The sequence below is a fragment of the Gadus morhua genome, chromosome 21 (assembly GCF_902167405.1).
Source record: "Gadus morhua chromosome 21, gadMor3.0, whole genome shotgun sequence".
NCBI lineage: Eukaryota > Metazoa > Chordata > Actinopteri > Gadiformes > Gadidae > Gadus > Gadus morhua.
Window position 1 is genome coordinate 4,532,400 of NC_044068.1, and position 24,831 is coordinate 4,557,230.

General features: G+C 47.2%; 1 protein-coding gene across 4 annotated transcripts; it reads left to right on the forward strand.

Annotated features, from left to right (window-relative positions):
• The first annotated feature begins 12,216 nt into the window (after positions 1–12,216).
• Positions 12,217–21,431, forward strand: zc3h14 (zinc finger CCCH-type containing 14). 4 transcript variants are annotated; one of them, XM_030344898.1, is made up of 17 exons: positions 12,217–12,391; positions 12,743–12,785; positions 12,893–13,007; positions 13,271–13,311; positions 13,643–13,814; positions 15,062–15,575; positions 16,156–16,340; positions 16,455–16,555; positions 17,056–17,214; positions 17,638–17,724; positions 17,890–18,085; positions 18,345–18,535; positions 19,467–19,614; positions 19,750–19,892; positions 20,400–20,482; positions 20,646–20,752; positions 21,198–21,431. In XM_030344898.1, exons 1-17 carry the CDS (start codon positions 12,356–12,358, stop codon positions 21,199–21,201), a joined length of 2,325 nt encoding a protein of 774 aa, XP_030200758.1. In that variant the 5' UTR covers positions 12,217–12,355; the 3' UTR covers positions 21,202–21,431. The 4 variants fall into 4 exon arrangements, with proteins under 4 accessions (XP_030200758.1, XP_030200759.1, XP_030200760.1 ...); XM_030344899.1 differs by having other exon boundaries at positions 17,899–18,085; XM_030344900.1 differs by having other exon boundaries at positions 17,902–18,085.
• The last annotated feature ends 3,400 nt before the right edge of the window (positions 21,432–24,831 follow it).

The following is a 24,831-nucleotide window of genomic DNA, read 5'->3' on the forward strand; positions in this document are numbered from 1 at the left end:
CTGGGTAGTCATCCATATTTATGGCCCGGGGTGTTCTGTTCTGTGAGATGGTGCTGAAAACCTCCTCCAGACAGCTTGCTTTCTCTATGGAAAGACAAATACAACGACAACTGTAATACTACAGTTGGTTCTCTGTCTGGATGTTCCCAGACACAGGCCAGCAGCCAGGCTTCTGATTGGCCGAGCAACTTCTGACTCACTCCTGTCTGTAATCACGACAATACGACCCTGCTGTCGAGAATGTGTGTGCGTGTGTGGGATTGTGAGTGTGTGTGTGCGTGCGTGCCTGTGTGTGTGTGTGTGTGTATGTGTATGTGTTACACATACACACACACACACACACACACACCGTTTCTCATGTTCTCTAAGTGGTTAAAATCTACTTCATTGCACATCAAACCGCAACCACTTCTTAGAAAAAACACACACTGTCGCAGACAAAGCCTGAGAGGCAGATCAAAGCGATACCACACACACACACACACACACACACACACACACACACACACACACACACACACACACACACACACACACACACACGATATTCGAATAACAGCAAGCCCTAAACACCAGTGAGTCCATATGGATCTATTTAGCCCTCACCCTCACTACAATCCTCACTACAATCCCCCTCCACTGACCGAAAACATATGCACGCACGCACAGACGGACACACACACACACACACACACACACACACACACACACACACACACACACACACACACACACACACACACACACACACACACACACACACACACGATATTCTAATAACAGCAAGCCCTAAACACCAGTGAGTCCATATGGATCTATTTAGCCCTCATCCTCACTACAATCCTCACTACAATCCCCCCCCACTGACCGAAAACATATACACGCACAGACGGACACACACACACACACACACACACACACACACACACACACATAGACATTTTGTTTGTATTCCCCTTCCCATCGATAATCTATTAACAGCAAGACCTAAACACCAGTGTATGGATCTATATTTAGCCCTCACTACAATCCCCCCCCCCCCCCTCCCACGACGGCAGGGCCCAAGAAGCCTAACTGGATATTCACTGGTGAACCAGGGGGTTACCGCACTGATGTGAAGCTAGAGGGTTCAAGCATCAATGCGAGAGTCTGTTCCAATAAACATGTGAACGGGGGGAAATGGCCACCATTGAATAGTAGATTTGATCCAAAGCGACTTACAATAGGTACATTTGTCAGAGGAAAGAGAAACAACAATATCTCTCTGCCGGTACGGTAAGGATGTTCATAGAATCAAGTGCCAAGCACTAACAATTGTTCGGTTAACTCATTCCCTCGTATACAACAGAGATAGCTAGGATAAGATGCTGCAAACTACTAAGTACTATGTTAAGTGCAAGGAGGGACAACATACAATGAGTGCGTACATTAAGTGCCAGGACGTACACATACAATAAGTGTGTAAGAGGGGGGTCAGGGGTGTGTGTGTGTGTGGGGGGGGTAAAGCTATGCAGAGTCAGGGTGTAAAAGTGAGTCTTGAGTCTTTTCTCAATCCCGTCATGAAGGTAGTGTGATTAAGATGTTGTAGCAGCTCCTCATAACATATAACCGTTTCTGTTCATATAAAGGTTGTTCTAGGGCTGTGTTATTCTAGGGCTGTGTCGCCTCATGTTTCCTGTCCTCTCACTAAAGGGAAGATTCGTATGTTTATCGTAAATGACTAAACCGACTGTTTGCAACCAAAACGTGTGTGGTAGAGCCACAGGGCTTTTCAGACTTTTCTAAAACATTTCCTGTTTCCGTTTTTCTCACCAAAGTTAAGCGTAAACAAGTTTTTCGTAAAGGTCAACTACCAATCCGACTATTTTGTTTCCAAACGGATGCGGTGAACGTGTATGTGAAACTTTCTAATGCTTCCGGTAATCCGCTTCTCACCATAGGGAGAATGTTTGAGTTTCCAAACTAGGAGGTGGAGTCCATCTTTTTCCATTGCACCAGGTACAGAGAGGAGAGCATTATAGCTATAAGAACACACAACTATCTTTAGTGTGATTCACCGTACAATAACGACTTTGTCTTAACATGAGAAGATAACAGTTTCACTTTGGGTGTGTCGCACAATGTGGTCGAAGCAATCAGGATTAAGGTCTACAGAAACAAATTGGACTTGACATGGCTTAACCCATTTTTGCCTAAAACGCCTGCTAAAAACGCCTGCTAAAATCCTATGCTATTCTAGGAAAAATAACCTCATTTCCTGGGGGTTTTCTGAGAAAAGAGTAAGAATTGTCAACGTCTACCTAAACCTTAATATCTAAGCCTCTGGAGCACCTAGAAACATGAAATAAAAAGCATTGTAAAGGTAAGAACTACAGGTTTTATTAAAACATGCTGTCTGAGCACAACCATAACAGCAACATTTTAAAAACATTCTCAAAACAAGATTAAGAAGAAAAAACAGTATAAATCAATGATATAAAATACAACAAATAACATTTTAACCAAAGCATTGTAAAGGCACACCCCTGACCTGCAGATCCAGCAACAACTTCACGCTGGTGTAAAAGTTGTCCATGTAAACACACAAGTTTGACCCAAAATACGGTTTAGCCAGGTCTGACACAATCCGGTAAGCCAGGCCTGTCTCGGTCTTGCCTGCAATGGCCCCTGTGTAAACTTAAATTGTTTACGTAGCCTGTATTGCTCTCTGCCATGACCCACACCTTTATCCCCCACTTCACCGGCTTCATGGGGAGGTACTGCCGGAAGGCAAGGCGTCCCTTGTATTTTACCATGGACTCATCCACGCTCACAAACCCATTGACCTCATAGAGGGCCTGGAACTGATGCAAGAGGAGGTCCATGAACCGCCGGATCTTCCACAGCTTATCGGATTTATCCAAGGCAGGGTCCAAGTTATCTTCTAGATGGAGATATCTGAAAATGCATATATGACAAAGAATTTGAGCCTGACATTTATTTCCATCATTGTGTTTATTTGTATTATTTATAGTATTTATATTTATTCATAATTGTATTACTATTTATTCATTATTCCATTATTGTATTTATAACTAACATTATTGTATTGATTCAATATCAACCATCATCACCATTAGTAATTGCTATAGCACCACTATCATTACTGGCCATTCCGTTTTCTAAGAGAAGAGAACGGAACTGGGAAGAGAGCACAAGAAAAGAAAACATAAATAATTACCTCCAGATCATGTCGAAACGGTCCCCTGACATTTGTTTGGTAGAGCCACTTAGTTTGCCTCCAGTAATCGCGGCGTGCTGGTAGCTTTAAAATTTCAAAGCAAAGACACAGCCCGAGGAATGTTTTCATTTCTGTTTTCGGGACCCGGGTCCACTTGAGTCCTTGGGGTCTGACTCATACCTGTTCCGCGTACTGGTTGTTTCACCCCCGGTGTGCGAGAGAATGTCTTTGTTTTCCGAGGCTGGTAATTGCCGGTTCTCCAGTCCACCTGGAATCCCCGAAAGTCATCCTCCTCCTCTCCTTCGGTGTCCAAAATTTCCCACTTCTGTGCCCGATCCAGTGGATCAACCGGCACAAAATCATTCTCGTCCTCATTCTCATACTCAAATCCCTTGAATTCTATGTCAACATCACTGCCATCGCTATCAAAATCCTCCATGTTCATTGCTACTTCTCGGTCGCCAGCTAGACGCGTCGTTAAAAACAAAGATAGAAAATCACGTGTATATCTGATTGATCTGATTGATTGACGTGATTTTCAGCCAACCAAAGTGCATTTTGGTGGTCACCAGATCTTTACCAAAGCCTTAAGACCCACCTCATGTTTATTTTAACCAACCAAAGTGAGTTATTTGCTGCATTCGTCATGAAAACAATCACGTGTACAAAATGCTGCGCCACGCAGCAGCCGGCAGAAGAGCTAATGTTGCGCTACGCAGCTCCCGGCAGGAGGGGCCATGTTGCGCGACGCAGCATCCGGCGACAATGGGTTAAACACAGACACAGATACTGCTAATGAAACTCAAGCATTGGTGTGATGCATGTTGTTGACCCAGGTGATGACTCTGACATGGAAGGGGGAAGGGAGGAGGTCAAAGGTCAAAGCTACTCTGTAGAGATGGTACTGATAGATACGTACCAAGGGCAAGGTCACAGTTCACGCCTGCAGGCCAAGTGGTTCCACCTCTAAACCCTTAATTACTTACCTACTTGGCCGGCCATTGTTGTTTGAATGGTCGTCTGTGGCATTCCGATGTCGGATTACACACCAAAGCATTCCGCGGATTACCAAAACATACGTGTTGGTGTGTGTGTCTGAAAATACGTAGTATTACTTTTAAAATGAAATAAGTGCTTTGTCTTGTGTATTGTGTCATATGTCAGTTATTAGGTCATCTTTGCCTTATCGATCGATTTACTTCGTTATCAGCCTATGCTTATTGTGCAGTAGGATCTACAACAAAACATTAGTTCCCTTCCCACACACGCTTTTTACATTTGTCATGGGTGAAGACGTTTGCTGCCCCAACGCACCTGTATCCTGGAACTCATTTGCTTATTTTCTCTCTCTATTACCATCTCTTTTTTGCTTATTCTCTTTTTTTTATTCGCAGCTTTAGCTGATTCATCAGAATGGTCCTATTATCAAAATCTTCTTTGCTTTCTGCTCTGGTGGATACAGAACAGATGCATCTGTGTTGAGGTCAAAAGTGGGCTGTGGTTTCAGGTCTGTGGTTGAAATGGTAGCGGTCTCACTCAGGAACCATGCGTTGAGGTGTATCTTCCTCGTTACACCTGATGGAGGAAATGATAGACCAGTCAACTGTGGCTCTTATTTACGTTATGACTGTATTTTACTACCATGTTCCCTTTTTCAAAGCTGAAAAACAGTTTACTTTTTGCACCTGAAATTCATCAGGCAATCAACATTCCGGCTCATTAGTTTCCAAGAATCGGAATGCCAAGACACATATGGCATCAAGGGGAACTTCTTCGTTAACCATTTTTCCTTCATAATTAACATATTGATCATATTCATATTTATATTTCTTCGGTTAGTGTTCTTGACTACAAATGTTTAATTTCCCCATAATTTCAAAGATGTTTCAGGTATATGCTTTGAAGAAAGCCCTTAATTCACTTGAGAATTGTGTGCTTTGGGTTTTCTGGATGTTGTGTGCTTCACAACATCCAGAAATCACATTTTGACCATGTGAATGAGGCTGCAGTTCAGGTTTATAAGTGGAACATCTTTCCTTAAATATGACAATTATGTTATATTTATATATCTCTCATTAGTGTGTTCTTGACTTTTAATTTTGCTCGGACCCTGTTAATCACCGCTTGCGGTTATATTAATTATAGGTATTGGATAAGACACAATTAAATGCATGCAATCAACCGCTATGTAGGCCTAAACAACAGAAAGCACATCAAACTTGTACACGATGTGGGTGAACTTTATTCTAAAAAATAAAATGCCAACCATTACACGTGAGGAAGTAGGATTATGTGGTTCTCTTGTTTACTATAGCTCGCCAAATGAAGGAGTCTGATCTGATCCAGTTGAAAGCTTTCAAGTCTGTTGTTTCAAATACACAGCCGAGTCAACACTTCTCGTTCAACGCTTTATTCTTGAGCTAGCGCAGGACTCCCAGAACACCCACCACAGTCCCTCCAGGGTTATTTTAATGATCCTATTCTGCGTGTTAATCCTGCATGCTCTCCCTTAATTATTCAGTCATTCATCACAAAACACAGAATATCCAAACTTGTGAAAAGGGCGGGGCTATCATTCACCTCAAGTAACTACCGAAAGGTGTGACCCACTGACTCCTATTGGCTTACCGTTATTAAAAGGAAGCCAATCACAAATCGCCTTCACCCTGGTTAGGCTGAGGAGCCATAAGAAGGGCCATTTGATGCTGATAACATCCCCTCAGTGGCTCTTTTAATAAATTCCTATAAGACCAGTAGGCGGGGATTAGGGACAGAGGTCCGGCAGGGATGAGGAGAAGAACATGTTTGTTTACGGTCTGATCCACCTAAAGTGGGGTTCGGAGACGGGAATCTGTCAGAGAGGGGGAGGAAAACAGAACAAGGAGAAACCATATCTAACTGTGGAGAGATTGATACATCCCTCCCTAAACCATGAAGGACCCAGGCAGAGAGAGAGAGAGAGAGAGAGAGAGAGAGAGAGAGAGAGAGAGAGAGAGAGAGAGAGAGAGAGAGAGAGAGAGAGAGAGAGAGAGAGAGAGAGAGAGAGAGAGAGAGAGAGAGAGAGAGAGAGAGAGAGAGAGAGAGAGAGAGAGAGAGAGAGAGCGCCTTACTTTAAAACAACACAGTCATTAAAAGCCCGGCAGGATATAAAAAAAAAAAAAAAAAACTAAAATGTTCTGCCTTTCCTTTTGGTGACTCGGATGATGATAAGCATCAGCCATACTCTCCCTATTAACACTATTTTCCTCCAGCAAACACAGTCTGCCTAAGCACAGTCCCCACCTCCTTTACAAACACATTCATCCAAGCAACACAGGCCTCTCTTATATCTCTCTTTTACTCTGAAGGGGATTACGTGACGAGAGTCACAATTCAAACTCCAGCGTCTATCTTCGAAGAGCGACGCCTAATCACTGAGATGATTATCCTAAACGATTAGCGCTAAACGGTCGTCTCAAGAAATGTATTCGCTTAAGTGTGATTTCCTTAACATCCACCATATGATTAGCGACGAGATGGCTCGAAGACACGAGATGGAGCACTCCGACAAAAGAGAGAATGAAAGAGAGAGTAAGAAAGAGAGAGAGAGAGAGAGAGAGGGAGGGAGGGAGGGGGAGAGAGAGAGAGAGAGAGAGAGAGAGAGAGAGAGAGAGAGAGAGAGAGAGAGAGAGAGAGAGAGAGAGAGAGAGAGAGAGAGAGAGAGAGAGAGAGAGAGAGAGAGAGAGAGAGAGAGAGAGAGAGAGCATCTGCCAGCGGCACCAGACGTTTTTCTCGAGGCTACATAAAGAAAAAAAACACAACGTCATCAGAAGTATGTGTCATCAGATATGTGTGGGTGTGTGTATGTGTGTTTTTGGGGGGGGGGGGGTCAAATTGAGGGCAATGCTTATTAGCGTGCAAAGGTGTGCCACCTGTATCGCTGATAACCCTGGTACTGGCACTGAAGGCAAGCGAGGGCACAATGGGGATGTGTTGTGCTGTCCTCAATCACAGCCAGTGAGACAAACCCATCCAACCGGTGTGCTCTGAGTGTCTTTATACATTTAATGACTGTGTTTGTGTGTGTGAGTGAGTGTGTGCATGTGTGCGTGAGTGCATGCTTGCGTGCGCTGTGTGTGTTGCTGTGCAATTGAATGCATGTATGCCAGTGGACCTGGTTCACCTGTGTGTTGATTTGCATGTGTACCTGTGTGTTTCAGTGGCTGTTGGGAGACAACAGCGAGAAGGCTGGTTTTTCTACTTGCGTACCCCCTCTAAGAGATTTCTCCTTCTCCCCTTCACTGGCACAAAGAAATGTTGGGAGAAAAAACTTTAATAATGTATTTGTGTTCTATTTGGCAGTGTAAACATGAACATTAAAAGGGTGCAAATACTATATATTTTCAGATTTACATTTCAATTACTTTTTTCTGAATGTGATGTGTTTTATCCAAACCGTATTTATAATGATTAAGTGTGATGTGTTTTAACCAAACTGTGAAGCCGAAGACAAATTTCCACATTTGTGGACAATACAGATAATTGTTTTCATATTAACAATAAAAAAGAGCTTGCGTGTTGTTGACGGAAGTCACAAGCTCTGTGTTTGCCAATCTACCGAGGCTTAAAGACAAGATGGCGTTGACGGGTGAACTACTGATGGTATTGTTTGTATAAAATTTATTTTTTAATAAACAATCTGCACACTTACAAAGTTATCAATGCCTCGTTTAATATGTTAAGACCCTTATTATACTACCAAAGAAGTGTCATGCTACTTCTAGCCTTGTAAATGGCTTAAAGTAGCGATTTATTTTTTACCATGGGACATGCCCCTATCGTTCCAAGTTTATAGCGTTTTGGTAGAATCAGCTAAAAACAGCCAACTTAAGAACGAGTCTATATGCTCTTTTTTGCTCCCAAGCGAACATTCCAACTCGTTATCATACCAAACATATCCCAGATCCATTTTACACTTGATTTCTCCTTTAAGCTTTTAAATTCCCATAGGAACAAGGGTCGAACCTTTGCAGCCCTGGGCCCTCCACTCCAGATGAGGCCAAGACAGCGCTTCGTTCATCTTCTCCTGTTCAGAACTGGAGAGAGGAAGGAAGGGCTGTGTTCACCTTACTGTTTTAAGACTGATTTAAGACTTGCCCCAACTCTGAGCACCTTCAAAACAAGACTGAAGACTTTTATGTTTGCTATAGCTTTCTGCTAAATCTTAAATACATTGCACTTTCTAAAAAGCTTTTTTAACTTTGCCTTTATTTTCTATTTTAATACTAAAATGCCTTTTTAACTTTCTATTTTTTGCATATGTTTTTCTTTTACTTACCTATTATTTAATTTAATTGTATGACAATGTTTATATGTGAAGCACTTTGAGTCTGCCTTGTGTATGAAAAGTGCTATATAAATAAAGTTGCCTTGCCTTGCCTTGCCTTGCCTACTGTAAAGTATGCCAGCTAATCCAACGATATGCTCTGCTGTGTTTGTGGAAGAGGTCATTTCTGGCATATGATGGGACTGAAGCATAAAGCAGTGATTTGTGTTGTGTTTGGGATGAGAGTGACCCCATCTGGCTGGAGGGAGCCCAGCTTGACCTCCCCCCACCTCACAACCCCCGCCTTTAAATGTCTGTTTGTGAGTACAGGAAATGGGTGTGTTGGGGGGTTTGTGTATATATCTGTGTGTGTGTGTGTGTGTGTGTGTGTGTGTGTGTGTGTGTGTGTGTGTGTGTGTGTGTGTGTGTGTGTGTGTGTGTGTGTGTGTGCTCAGGCATGCAGCTGGGGGCAGCGTTCCCCGTGCAGGTGTTCCGGTCCGAGAAGGCCTGGGTCAGGTTGCAGGACAATGTCAGAACAGGTGCCGGGAATGATCTCCCTTGAAGAGCTTCTTTGTGCGGTGGCCTTTGTCCGCGTCCTCACCCCTCTGTTCCCTCTGTCTCACCCCGTCTCTCCCCTTACACGCTCCAGGCGGGGTCAAGACTCGGGCTGCATGAACCTCACATGTAATGGAATGCTAGGAAAGAAGCATGAAGGCTAGCAAAAAGCCTGTTGCCAAAAGCAACAGGCTTTGGCTTATTGTATTAAAAATGTTAAAAAAGCAACGTTCTTTGGCTTTTTGGCTTCAAAATGTTTGGGTTAATTATTGACTGTTCGAATCGATGTGTACGTGCCATGTAATTTAGAGCCACAGTTTACAGGTTTAGCATTTATCCTATCAGTGTGAGAAGGAAGATACTCCTCGGGTTCATGGTTCTTGTAACCGCTAACATTTTCATTAGACCGGGGAGAGTATCGACTGAGTCATGTCGACACGCGTGAGCAGTCCTTCAAACCAAGCAAACACACACACACACGCACACACTGTTGATCGTTATTTGTTGGGAGAGCAACCAAGAGTTTAGGAAAGGTCAGGAGAATAATGGGCTTGCTTTTAGGATTACCAACAACGTTTGAGCCACTGCTTGTTGGGCAATATTTGTGAGGCTCAGACAGCGCTGGGGGAGAAAATGTCTCATGCGAAGCGACACTTCCAAAGCAGGGATAGGGAGGGTGGCGGCAGGACGATACTAACACCCTGTAGCTTTATTAACACAACGCAAACATACACGTGTGTGATCAGCCGTTCAAACCAAGCAAACACATACACACACACACACACACACACACACACACACACACACACACACACACACACACACACACACACACACACACACACACACACACACTGTTGAACAGTATTTGTTTTGAGAGCCACGAAGAGTTCAGAATGGCAACGTAAATAGTTTTTGGAAAAAAGATTCATAATGTTCAGTTTGAAGTGCTTGACTACAGTACATGAACATAACTTAAGTACCCTAAAGACACAATTAGGGACATCGGTTGGATTGGCCTCCAGCAGTAGAGCTTACAGCAGAATATGATCTGTGCTGAGTTTCTGAAGAAAGAACAAAGAAGAAGGAAGAAATGAAGGGGCCTCTCTATATTTGAGTCTTGTACATCAGGTTTCTGGACGCTGTTAAGATACAGACTGCACCACGAGGTTGAGACGTCATGCGTGATAAAGACAGACAGACAGACAGACAGACAGACAGACAGACAGACAGACAGACAGACAGACAGACAGACAGACAGATAAACAGACAGAGAGACAGAGAAAATGGGGCGGGGCCGGGGGAGTATTGACTCATCTTTCTTTAATTTAAATGTCTCATTATTTATCAGTTACTTTGCATTTTTCTTTTTGTGCTTTGGCAATGAAAATGACGGTCTTTCCACAGCAAATGAAATAGAAATGGCTTGAGAGAGAGAGATAGAGAAAGAGACAGAGAGCGAGAAGGGGAGCTGATTGACGGACAGATAGATGGACTCAGCACAGAGTATTAACAGTTGCTATTGTTCATCGAGTAATTGAGTTCCCCGACGCGCAGCGTGGAAAACCTGCAACTGGCAACAGAGCGTGTGTGCGGGCTTTTTGTCCTTGAGAAAGACAAGAAAGAGAAAGAGAGAGACACACACACACACACACACACACACACACACACACACACACACACACACACACACACACACACACACACACACACACACACACACACACACACACACACACACACACACACAGTGAGAGAGAGAGAGAGAGAGAGAGAGAGAGAGAGAGAGAGAGAGAGAGAGAGAGAGAGAGAGAGAGAGAGAGAGAGAGAGAGAGAGAGAGAGAGAGACAGAGGGAGAGAGGGTGAGGTAGCCTTAGCGAGAGTGTGTTAGACGCTCGTCTAGACAACAGACTGATCCTTCCTGTCATTGTTGGTCGGCATTGAAAGGCTCATAACAGGAACGCAGTTCTGGGACGCTGCTTTTATAAAACCCAGCGGCGAACCTAAAGCTCCTTAGAATTATTATAACGCATCCGATTATTTTTGATTTTACTGATACGTTGCTGTTCACATATGTTCTGTTAATGAAGAGGGGGAAATTGTACTTAGGATAAAAGCGTCTGCTAAATGCCCTAACTGTAATTGTAAATGTAAGATGTTATCAAGGGCATAGAGGCTAAAGAGACATGGGGTTAAATAACATATTTGACACATGACACAGTGATTCCCCCTTGATTTTTTTGTAGCAGTAGCATGCTACAAAAAAAAAAAAAATTGTAGCATGTCCTGGGGCATGCCCTCTCGGAAGAAAATGTAAAAAAAAAATGGTTACTTCTGGTGAGAGTTTTTTGGGGAAAATGTACAGATTGAACTTCCAAATATGACATAACAACCAACAGAGTCAAGGTGTCTGCTGAGACCAGATCATATGCAAATGTGCCTTGAACTTGGCAGAAACTTTTTCTTTTTGCAGTTGCGCTGACAATTCAGCAGAGGCGCCCCGCTGCATGACACATATTCGATACATCCTCCAACCCATGTTTCTCTACCATGTAGGCCTACCCCCTTGACGACATGTGATGAGCATTCTGGACGTTCTCATTGTTGATTATACCAAATCTTTACCAATGGCCTTCACTGTTCCCCTGAACTAGAAGCTATCAAATAACAACACGAACCATTTTATTCGTTGCCAATCTGAACTGTGGTTTTAATTATTTCAAATTCTAAACAGATCTAAAGTTTCAGGTATTTGGAGTGGTGTATTCTGCCATCTAGTGGACACACAATTACATTATTGAAAAAAGGCTTACTCTGATTAAAACTGACCGCATATGTGAGATCAATTTCTCATCATTAGGAACTGCCAAACTGATTTATATGTTGTACTTGTAGTTTTGGACACAAATTCCCTTAAAAAAAATATATAGGCTGCCTCTGATTAAAAATGTAGCCTACTCTTTATTTGAAAGACATTTTCCATGACTAGGCAGTGCCAAACTATTGAATTGTTTTTTTCAATAAACTAGTTAATAATTCCACATAGATTAAGCAGACGCTGTCCTATCTGTGTAAAATAGGACGGTGACTACTTAAACCGCCAGGTGGCAGTATTTTCATACTGACGACCTGTGTGAGAAATGTCCTTAGAAGAGATCCGTAGAAGGTGCACCACTGTTTAACGTTTCACCGGAGTGTTGATTTGGGCAACACTGCTAACAACTTAACTCCACTCTTTAACCCTAATACTGTATTCAATTTAGGATAACGCAATCATGGAAATTGGGACGGAGATTAGCAAGAAAATAAGGGTGAGTAGGAGATTTCCCCCTTGAATTACTTGTTTTGCATCTAGGCCCGAGTAAGTAAACGTTAGCTTAGCATAGCACGATTGGACCATGGCTAGCCTACTAGCTATAGTGTTATGTGTTGATATCGTATCCACGCCCACCTATCACACACTACAGCCGATTCTGTTACCTGGTGTACAGTATCTCATTGATCCACTCATGCTTGATGTTCTGTTGATTGGTATGAGCACTTGCCCATTCATAAGGTTGCCTGCACCACGCTAGCTATTAGCAGAGCCAGCAGAACCACATCTGGTCAAGCGACCAGATTGTTTTCAAACCTGCCCAACATGTGTTGTTATTTCATTGCAGGCCGCCATAAAGGGCAAGTTGCAAGAACTGGGAGCGTATGTCGGTAAGTTAACGAGTGCACCGCAGACTTTCATTCTGCGACACCCACTGCGTGTTTGCATGTGTTGTTGAGGCTTCTCTTTGACCCCGTGTCCCCGTTTCTCCCCTCAGACGAGGAGCTGCCTGACTACATCATGGTGATGGTTGCCAACAAGAAGACGTCTCAGCAAATGGGGGACGACCTATCTCTCTTTCTAGGGGGCAACACGATCAAGTTCACTGTCTGGTAATAATAGCGACGATCATAATGATAACAATTGGATGGTTCCCCCGCTAAAGTATCGACGTCTTGGGACTCTTTCACCCGGGTGTTGGGTTCTTCTTAAAGTTTTGTTCAAGAAAGACCCTCATTTACTTCAACTTTTTTTATGGAACTGCAGATCACATGATCTGCAGAAACATGATTGAAACAGTAAATGATTATTCATTGTATTTAAAATAGTGTAATATTAGTTTTACCTAAATGGCACTTTTACATTTATTTTATAGGTTACATGGTGTCCTTGAGAAATTGAGATCCGTGGCAGTTGGTAAGTGAACTCTGATGCAAAGGTTTGCCAAAATGTCAGTATATTTACTTGCACAGTTTAGACGGATAAGCAGAGCAATGCCATGATCCCAGTACATTATTTCTATGTTGATTACTGTGTTCACATGGCCACTCATGTTTAACGTGATAAAGTAAATGGAAAGATTGAATCAAGAGCTATTAAGGTGTCCCTGTTACTATACCCCAAGAATAAACCGATCTCCGTTCTTTACATGATCGGTGCATGTAAACATAGTGAGAATCACTTGAATCCGACGCCGGTGAATCTCAATTCTCCCTCGCTGACCCGTGTGTTCTCTCGGTGCGCACAGACCCCGCGTCGTCTCAGCTGCAGCTGGACAGCATCTCCGTGTCGGGGAAGACGCAGTCCTCCTCCTCCTCCGGCGGTGAGAAGAGGGCAGACCCCGCCAAGGCCCTGGCCGTGTCCAGCTCTCGCTCCGACCGCAACGAGACGCGTGTGTCCAGCTCGGCCCAGGAGCACAGGTAGGGCTGGGTCGATGTGCTGCTTCCTTTCCAGTGTCAGTGGCCAGCCGTGGTGACTCTGTTTTAGAATGTGTTGTGAAGGGCTGAAAATGGCAGTAGTAAACCTTTATAGTTCTGCGTCTGGTGTTAGTGAGCGGACCAATCGCAGCCCTGGCTGCTGCGTCGCCTCGATGGAAGGTTACAATTCTTGGGAGGCGCACGTCTGGCCCTTGCGGTGGAGCGTCCGCAAGGACGTAAGGGATCCGTCACCCCCTTTCGATGCGTGAACGTGGGACCATAATCAGGCCTTTACCCTGTGTGGCCGAGGCCTTCATCCAAAAGAACTTCCAGGGAATGGCTCTAGAGGCGCTTCTTTGTGGAGCAGGACGGGTAGGGGGTTGGTTCAGCTGAGGACACGGGGGTTGAACTGGGCACACAGGGGGGTGGAACTGGGGACAGGGGGGTTGAACTGGGGACCGGGGGGTTGAACTTGGGACCGGGGGGTTGAACTGGGGACAGAGGGGGTTGAACTGGGCACACAGGGGGGTTGAACTGGGCACACAGGGGGGTTGAACTGGGCACACAGGGGGGTTGAACTGGGCACACAGGGGGGTTGAACTGGGCACACAGGGGGGTTGAACTGGGCACACAGGGGGGTTGAACTGGGGACAGGGGGGTTGAACTGGGGACAGGGGGGTTGAACTGGGCACACAGGGGGGTTGAACTGGGCAGACAGGGGGGTTGAACTGGGCACACAGGGGGGTTGAACTGGGCACACAGGGGGGTTGAACTGGGCACACGGGGGTTGAACTGGGGACAGGGGGGTTGAACTGGGGACAGGGGGGTTGAACTGGGGACACAGGGGGGTTGAACTGGGCACACAGGGGGGTTGAACTGGGCACACAGGGGGGTTGAACTGGGCACACAGGGGGGTTGAACTGGGCACACAGGGGGGTTGAACTGGGCACACAGGGGGGTTGAACTGGGGACAGGGGGGTTGAACTGGGGACAGGGGGGTTGAACTGGGGACAGGGGGGTTGAACTGGGGACAGGGGGATTGAACTGGGGACAGGGGGATTGAGCCGAGGATACAGGGGTTCAGCCCCGAACCCAGTCAGAAGCACCCTAACCAACTTTCCGCCCGATCGAATGCATTGCTGAATCCATCGCTCTATGACGAAGATGCTCTGACAAAAAGAAAAAGGAGGAACACAAACCTGTTGTTTCCCGACCTCTTCATTAACCAACCCCCCCCCCCCCCCCCCCAGGACGAGCTCCTCCTCCCGCCTCACCTCGGCCGTGAAGCCCCTCATGGAGCAGCCCCCCTTGGAGGCCGTCCTCGACATCAAGCCCGAGATGGACGACGACGACCTCATCGACGAGGACACGCCCCCGGAGTCGGCCCATCAGGGCCGCCAGCGGGGCCCCTCCGGCCGGCCCACCGCGCCCCTCTACCGGCCCTCCCACGGCGGCGGCGGCGGCGGCGGCAGGCTGGCCTCGGGGGGCCGCTCCTCAGACGAGACCAGCGTCCACCACGGCGGGAGGCTGGGGCGGTCCTCGGACGAGTCCGGCGCCCACCACGGCAGCGGGAGGCTGGCCTCGGGCCGGTCCGCCGACGAGGGCGCGGCCCACCAGGGGGGAGGCGGGAGGCAGCAGCACGGAGACAGCCACCGGCACCACCACCACCACCAGGACAGCCGCAGCGGCAGTGGGCGGAGCACCAGGGCGGCCTCCAGCCGGGTGGGGCGCTATGAGACCAGCAGCAGAGAGGAGCTTACCCAGGTAGGGGTTGGGTTAGCCAATCATAGGGCATGTCCCTCATTCGATTAGCCAATCATAGGGCATGCCCGTCATTCGATTAGCCAATCATAGGGCATGTCCGTCATTCGATTAGCCAATCATAGGGCATGCCCGTCATTCGATTAGCCAATCATAGGGCATGCCCGTCATTCGATTAGCCAATCATAGGGCATGCCCGTCATTCGATTAGCCAATCATAGTGCTTGTCTGTCATTCGATTAGCCAATCACATGGCATGTCCGTCATTCGAGTAGTCATTCACGGGGCTTGTCCATTGTCGTTATGTTTGTTTTGGTTGTTGTTTAGTAATTTAATCCTGGAAACTTTTTATCGTTTTGGGGAGAGATTGGTGTGTTTGAAAATCCTGCAATGATTCTCATGTGAGATGCTGAAAAACAAGGTTTTCATTCGCCAGGGTTGCGGTATATTAACCTTTTTATTCAGTATAACTCTCCAGTCCCCTCCATACAATGCTCTGGAGTCCTCTCAATATGCCCATGATGACCCCATGATGCACGGCACGCTGTTGTACAAACCCTCTAAATATCTAATCTTTGTCCAGGGGGAGATGTCCCGCAAGCGCAAGGCGCCGGTGGCGAGCTCCGTGGGCTGGGTCAACCGACGGGCCGAGAAGCAGGACAGCGACGACGTCGAGGAGGAGGAGGAGGAGGAGGAGGAGGAAGAAAAGGGCTACGCCGGCAGGAGCATGTCCAGCCGCGTGTCCCTGCCCTCCAAACCGGAGCGCAAGTGAGTCACACGCACGCACCCGCCTGGGTCGATCACCATCCTAATGACTCGCATGGAGCAATAGTGTCAAACGACATGTGGACAGAAGGTAAACGTCAACCCATGCCCTTCCAGACCCTCCCTGCCGCCGGGCAAGCAGGCCAACAGGAACCTGATCCTGAAGGCCATCTCCGAGGCCCAGGACTCCATCACCAAGACCACCGCCTTCACCGCAAGTAGGTCCACACTGAGGCTTGGCTATTCAACAACCACGATGCGTGTCGCGGCACCTCGTGGAGGAGTTGTAGGCACTAAAGAGAAGGACACAAACGTTTACCGCTGTGTTTTCATAACCGTGCAGTTGATCTGTTTTGACATCAACGACCACCTCGTACCGTTCCCTTCGTACCGTAGACGCTTTTATCCAAAGACGCACACATTAGGTACATTTGTCATAAGAAAGAGAAACGACCCTATATCGCTGTCGGTACGGTAAGGATGTTCGTAGAACCAAGTGCCATGCACTAACAATCACTAGGTTAACCCGTTCCGCGTAGACGAGCGCGAAAGCTAGGACAAGACGCTACACAATACTCAGTACCATTTTTAAAATGCCAGGAAGTACAACATACAATAGTTGCATAAGATGGGCGTGGGGGGGGGGGGGGGGGGGGGGGGTCAGAGGGATTGCCCTGTAACCTGTTGGGCTCTGAACCCGATCCCCGGTTTTCCCCAGACTCCCAGAGGCAGATGGTGCCCGTGGCCCCCCGGACCCGCCTGGCGAACAGCGAGGAGATGACGGCGGCCATCCAGCTGGTCCAGGAGCACCTCCAGACGCTGGCGCCCCAGGCCCCCTCCTACAACCCCACCGAGGGGCCCCCCGCCCGGACGCTGGGTAGGCCACGCGTCCCTGCCGAAACCGCTCCAGAGAACGCACATGTGCAGCCGCTGCTTAGATCGGTGCTGTTTGCAGCGCTCGTGTTGGATTGAGAACGCACATCGCGGAGGACTCTGTCTCTCTCAGTGTGTGTGTGTGTGTGTGTGTGTGTGTGTGTGTGTGTGTGTGTGTGTGTGTGTGTGTGTGTGTGTGTGTGTGTGTGTGTGTGTGTGTGTGTGTGTGTGTGTGTGTGTGTGTGTGTCCGGGCAGTTGTTTCTTTTTAGAAAGTAGGGTGGTCACGCAGAGAAGCCTCATAAAAGCATGCGCCAAACGTATTGTAAATATAATTCAGTCGGCGGCGTTTTGAATCGATGACCCTGGATCAGATCCTAACCGCCCGGCCCGACGGTCCTCTTCTCCTCGTCTGTTGTTCTCCTCTAGTGCCCCCGCCGAGGTCTCTAGCTTCACGCCTTCAGTTGGACCAGCCCCAGAACCTCTCCAGTGTCCCAAAGGAGCCGGCCAACCCCAGTGAGTCTAATTTAAACTTGAAGAACAATCGCGTGTCTTTTTTTATCCGATTGTTGCAGCGGTCCGTCCCGGCGGCTCGACGGCCAGTCGGTCGATGGTGGATATCTCCATCTCTCCGAAACTCGTCCACGAGCTCACGTTATGATGATGTTGTTGTTGTTGTTGTCGCTGCTGTTGTCATGGCAGATGTGGCCGTCACCGGGGGCAACGGCGCCAAGGCCTTCGACACCAAGGCCTTTGACACGCGCTCCTTCATCATGAGCCGGGCCGCGCTCCAGGACACGCCCGTCCGGAGCCGGCTGCAGCTCCAGGAGACCGGGGACCTCGTCAGACCGGGGTTACCCCGCACCGTCCAGGCCAGGTACACACGCACGCACGCACAACGTCACGCACAACGTCACGCACGCACACTGGCACACACGCGCGCACGCAAACACACATCGTCACACGCGCACACACACATCGTCTAGTAAGCACACACAAACAAACACAGTCGCAAATATGCAGGCACACGCATGCACGTCCACACGAAAACACACACCGCCGCACACTCACACACACCCCGCCGTGAGTCCCGTCAGCACTTCCTCCCGGGTCACCTGTCCGCTCTGTGCTCTCAGCAAGGAGACGGAGGCCGGCAGCCCCAAGTTCATCGTGACGCTGGACGGCGTGCCCAGCCCGCTGGGCAACATGGCGGACTGCGACATGGAGCTGGAGAACCCCCGGCCGCCCCCCGTCTCCTCCCGGCTGGGCCTGCAGGCCAAGGGCAGCATCCTGCAGAGGCTCCAGGGCGGGTTCAACATGGCCGACGGTAGGCTCCAGGGCGGGTTCAACATGGCCGACGGTAGGCTCCAGGGGGGGGTTCAACATGGCCGACGGTAGGCTCCAGGGGGGGGTTCAACATGGCCGACGGTAGGCTCCAGGGGGGGGTTCAACATGGCCGACGGTAGTCTCCAGGGGGGGGTTCAACATGGCCGACGGTAGGCTCCAGGGCGGGTTCAACATGGCCGACGGTAGGCTCCAGGGCGGGTTCAACATGGCCGACGGTACGCTCCAGGGCGGGTTCAACATGGCCGACGGTAGGCGCCAGGGGGGGGTTCAACATGGCCGACGGTAGGCTCCAGGGCGGGTTCAACATGGCCGACGGTAGGCTCCAGGGGGGGGTTCAACATGGCCGACGGTAGGCTCCAGGGCGGGTTCAACATGGCCGACGGTAGGCTCCAGGGCAGGTTCAACATGGCCGACAGTAGGCAAGGCAGCTGGGTTGTCTTTCTGGTAGGGGTGGGGGCAGTGCCTCATATGGGTAGCTACTCCTTCCTAAGGAGGTTGAACTTCTAAATTGTTGAGGGTCTGCCCTTCAGACTACCTCATGCATCACGCCTCACTGTCCTGTCCTCCCCCTTCTCTACTCCTCTTCCCTCTCTTCTCCTGTCCTCTTGCTTCTCCTCTCTTCCTTTCCTCTCTTTTCCTCCTCTTCTCCTTTGCTCTTCTATCCTCCTCTCCTTTACTGTCCTATTTTACACTCCTCATCCTACTTTTACCATCTACTCCTTTCCCCTCTCTCTTCTTTACCCTTTCTCTCCCTCCGTCTCCTCTCCTCTCCTCTCCCCTCCTCCTCACCCCTCCTCTCCTCTCCTCTCCCCTCCTCTCCTCTCCCCTCCTCTCCTCTCCTCTCCCCTCCTCTTCTCTCTACTCCCCTCCTCTCCTCTCCCCTCCCCTCCTCTCCTCTCCCCTCCTCTCAGATGACGGCATGGAGGTGGACGATGAAGAGGACGAGGACGGCGCCACCGTCCCCCAGAAGAGGGCGAAGGTTCTGGAGCGATGCCGGTTCTGGCCCGTGTGCAAGAGTGGGGACGAGTGCCCCTACCATCACCCCACCACACAGTGCAAGTACGTAGCCTGGGAGGACAACAACAACATCGACCACAACAACAACATTACAAATGGATGAATTCCCATGTTTGAGTTGTGAAGTCTAACCAAGTGTCTTCTTCTTCTTCTCCTTCTTCTATGCCCTGTTTGCAGGACCTTCCCTAACTGCACATACGGGGAGAAGTGTCTGTTTGTCCATCCCAACTGTAAATACGACGGCAAATGCACAAAGCCCGACTGTCCCTTCACCCACGTGAGCCGACGGGCCGCCGCGCCTCTGCCCCCGCCCAGACCAGGTACCCCACGCACGCACGCACGCACACGCACGCACACGCGTATCCCCACACTCCCTCCCACTGAGACCAAATCAGCTTTTATCCTCACCCCAGGAAAAAAAATAAATTATTTTCTAGTTCAGCAAGTTCAGGAGTTGAGAAGATTCAAAGAAGATAAAGCAGACCCAGGATCTGTAATTATTAGTTTTTTCGTACACGGACTGAGAGAAGTGGAGAGGAGGAGGAGGAGAAGTACAAGGGGGTAATCATAATGAACAGAGAGCTCACTGGATGATGCAAGTATATGCAATTAAATGCAAAATTTGTATAACATAAAATAAATATTGTTCCCCGGCTTTGGCAGTTGAACAATGCATTAATGACACTGCCATGGTAGCATAGTTGGAAAGGGCAGTTGTTGTTGAAGCTGAAATCCCAAGAGCTGACGTGATTGGCTGACATGTCAATGTGTGTGTGTGTGTGTGTGTGTGTGTGTGTGTGTGTGTGTGTGTGTGTGTGCGTCCACAGCGGCAGCAGCCCCGCAGTCTGGCAGTGTGTGTCGCTTCTTCCCAGAGTGCAAGAAGATGGACTGTGCCTTCTATCACCCCAAGGTAACCACGGTTACCTGGTTGTACATCAACATGTCGCACATCGACATGTCGCACATCGACATGTCGCACATCGACATGTCGCACATCAACATGTCGCACATCAACATGTGACGCATCACCGTGTGACATTGACGCGTTGCCATGGTGTCGTTGTGCCCAACAGCCGTGCCGCTTCGCCACCCAGTGCAAGCGAGCGGGCTGCACCTTCTACCACCCCACCACCAGCCTGCCGCCCCGACACGCCCTGAAGTGGACCAAGGCCCAGAGCAGGTAGGGCCCCGACCCCCACAACCCCCCCCCCCCCCTAACACACAACTCACGACCCGTGGACTCCCTCTAGCGGGAGGCATCAGCCCGGCCCTCTGCTCTGCCTGCCTCACTGCCGCCCGCTCTGAGTTCAAACTGACTTTGGGCCACGTGTTGAAATGCACCATTTCCGTTTAGCCAGTCGTTTATAAATATGAATAAAGTTCAAGATTTTCTAAAGCCTGGTTGGTGTTGCTGAAACGTGGGTTTGTTTATCTTTAATGGCGAGTAGCGGTTTGTTTTATTTCAGGATTTAAAATGATTTTAGTCATTTGATCTCGTTGTTAAACAGAGGTTTGTTTCAACGGTTTAACATCGTGGCTGGAAGAAGTTGAACATCAGCTCTCATGTCTTGATACTCCTATTTGGTCGAATACTAATCCATGTGTCTGTCTTTCTTCCGCTGCAGTTAAAGCTGACAGATCCACAGACGTAAAGAAGAAAGTATCGCGACGATGACGACCAGATAGAATTTTGATATCGTTTTCTAAAGTCCTTGGTTCCCCGATCTTAACGTTTTTAGTTTCCATGTTTTGTGAAATGCATTTTATGAAAGGTTTGTGTAAGTGGAACTGTTGACTTTTCTCTAAACGTTGGATGTATTAAAATATCCTCCATATATAAAGTCAGTGTTTTTTATGTGGCCTGAAGTTGTGTCCTTCTTTACACCCAAAAATGATCAAGCACACGATTTTGCATAATATTCACTAAGTACAATGATCAGATACCATTGGACATTTAGGGTAAATACTAAGTACTTTTAGTAAATGCAATAAACACCTTTATCCATAGCAAGTATAAGCAGTGGGAACTAAAAATACAATTTAAATATGATAGCTACGTGACCATAATAGCCTATTAATGTCTGGAGGTTAAATGAAACCACCTGGATTTTGAACCATATCGTCATAATAAATTGATTATATTCCTTTGCCTGGTTTTCTGAAGACAATCATTAAGAGGAAATAAAACGTGAACTAGTTTCGTAGTTGACTGTTGTGGCCGAAGCTTTGTAAAGAGAGAAAGAAGGCTCTCTAAATAGCTCTGGTTGCGGCCACGGTGGTTGACTCATAGCACAAAGTTATAGGTTCCCAGTCAGTACTCCAGCGATGCCTCGCGAGAACATGATCTCGCGAGATCATGCCAGTTAAGCGAGAAACTAATCAGAAATCGCAAGATCAGGATGGTCTCACTCTGAAATATCCAAGTTGGCTGAACATAACTGCCTTCATTTTAATAGCCTACTCTGGGTTATCTCCGATAATGAACCCCTGAAGCCCACTAAAAGCGTTGTTCTTCAGAGGTATTGTTGCCTAAACCTCCTCGGGCTAAGCCAATCATAAACAGAGTTCTGCTTCTGAAAAAAAATCAGCTGTTTTACTTAATTAATGAGATGCCTCAAAATCCCGAGAGAAGCAGTTACCTGCATGGAGTGCGGTTTGCTGACAATCATAGCATTCGGCAACACATTTCATATGGAAAAGGTATGTATTTACCATTTCAATCTCACATAGGCTTTCTACACATAAAGATCGTGCTGTGGCATAAATCGGCACGTTAATTCTAGATATATTTGACAAGGGGCCTGTAACGCTCCCAAGCTGCGAATCATTATCTAACCACCAGATGGAGCGAGAGAGCGTTGGGATGACGTCATGGTTGTCGAAGACAAAACCATTACCAGCGCAGTACAATTTCGCCGGGCGCAGTGGCGTGCGCCTGTAATCCATGCTACTGGGAGGCTGAGGCTGGCGGATCGTTTGAGCTCAGGAGTTCTGAGCTGCAGTGGGCTATGTCGATCGGGTGTCCGCGCTAAGTTCGGTATCGATATGGTGCTCCTGGGGGAGCCCGGGACTACCAGGTCGTCTAAGGAGGGGTGAATCGGCCCAGGTCGGAAACGGAGCAGGTCAAAGCCCCCGTGCCGCTCAGTAGTGGGTTCGCGCCCGTGAATAGACGCTGTAGTGCAGCCTGGGCAATATAGCGGGACTCAGTCTTTTTAAGATAAAATCGATCTACATTTTTAATGTAGTTAAATTTTAAACGTTAGTTCACCATACTGTTCTTAAATAGTATGCAATTGCCATGACCTACTTTCCCCTCAATGCTGAAAATTATAAATATTACAGTAAATGCCTTGGTTTTTATGAATGATTCTAATTCACTCAACATTTAAGAGACAATCCCACCTTTATTGTAATTACGGGGCTTATTTCATACTACTTTTGATGTTCTGAACGCTTACAACATAGCCGATGGCAAGCTCAACGTCCCGTCCAACAGCATCTCCTACTGGTTAAGGGTGTAAAAGCATGACATTTACTCCAATTAGTTCCCTTAACCACCCAGCAGATGTCCCTAGTTTACCATTCAACTGTCATTAAGCTCAGCAGTTTACTTTTTTTCAACTAAGTGGACAGTGTTGACGCATTAATGTTTCACATGTTTTAATGTTTCACCTCAATACCGAAAAGGAGCAAAGATTGTGTATACTGGTTCTGATCTCTTATATTAAAACGCATGTTATTTCCCATGGAAAGGTATTTGGGAAACATAGGCATATAGGCTAATAATAATACATAGGATAAAGATAACTTAAAGGTTGAGGTTAACAATAATTTCAGAGTTGCTTTGATTTTATACTCTTTTTACAATTTAATCACTCGACATGATTAAATCTCGACTGCATAATTATTTTTTAAAGTCCCCTTTAAAGTCCCCTGTGACAGGCAGCTCTTTAAAACTCCCAGTTTAATATTTGCTGGGTCTTCAATACATGGCCATCATGCTTGTATGGTTTGTACAGCCTTACATTTAGCCCACACATTCAAACGGCTACATTAATGTCAAAGTGTGCGTGTCGTTGTGATCCATTGCTTACAATGTTACACAACAAAAAAACATTTTCTTGGTGTATTAGTAAGTTTAAGCCTAAGTTAAGTATTATCCAGGCCATCTCGTCTAAACAATATTAGTGGCAAGGAACATAAAACAAACCTTAACTAGTAGACGCGTACAGATGCATATGAGCGGAATTAATGATTAATATCCCCAAATAATCCCCAACCCCACACATACACACACAAACACACACGCACACACACGCACGCACCTAAAACAAACATTAACTAGAAGACGCCTACACGATGTACAGATGCATCTGAATGAGGGGAATTAATTATCGAAACTATCCCCAAGTAATCCTCACCCCCACACACGCAACCACACACACGTGCACACAGACGCAGCTTGTATTTCCAACTCTCTGTATTAGGTTTTTCTGGGCAGAATCAAGACTGTTGATCCATTTGAGGAGTTTCTGTTTATGTATTTTTTCATATTCAACAGTTTTGGAGCACTCTAAATGCCAAGTACCAGAAACGTCTGTCCGTCAGCCAAGCTCCGCACACTCCGGCTATAGCGCAAAACACGTTTCTGTGTGGGAGGGCTGTTCTGCCCAGTGAAGCTGTTTTCGTCGTGATTTCGCTTTTTCTTTTCAGCTTTTATTTTTTTATATTCGATCTACTCGGTCTTGTGCCACTAATTCTACCTTGTTCCAACGTTTAGGGACAGAGGAAATCATCCCAATAGAGATTTTGGGAACAAATAATTGTGGACATGTGTGGGCATGTATCAAATATTATATATCGTTATTGATAGTTCATTTATACTACACCAGGCTTCTTGCGGGGCAAATATTTAATAATATTTACAATAATAAAAAAAACCATTTGATTTCATATTTTTCTTCAGTTTACCATGCATGGGTACCACCATTTTAAAGACACGCAAATATATGTCATCCCGCGGTGTAAGGGCTGGCAGACCTATACCAAAGGGCATTGAGTTCTATAGGTTACAGGCTCATTCTAATGAGATGTCTCATTTCCTGTAAGTCCCTACGGATAAATGGTGTCCCCCCACCCACACAAACACACATATGCTCTCTCTCTCTCACACACACACACACACACACACACACACACACACACACACACACACACACACACACACACACACACACACACACACACACACACACACAC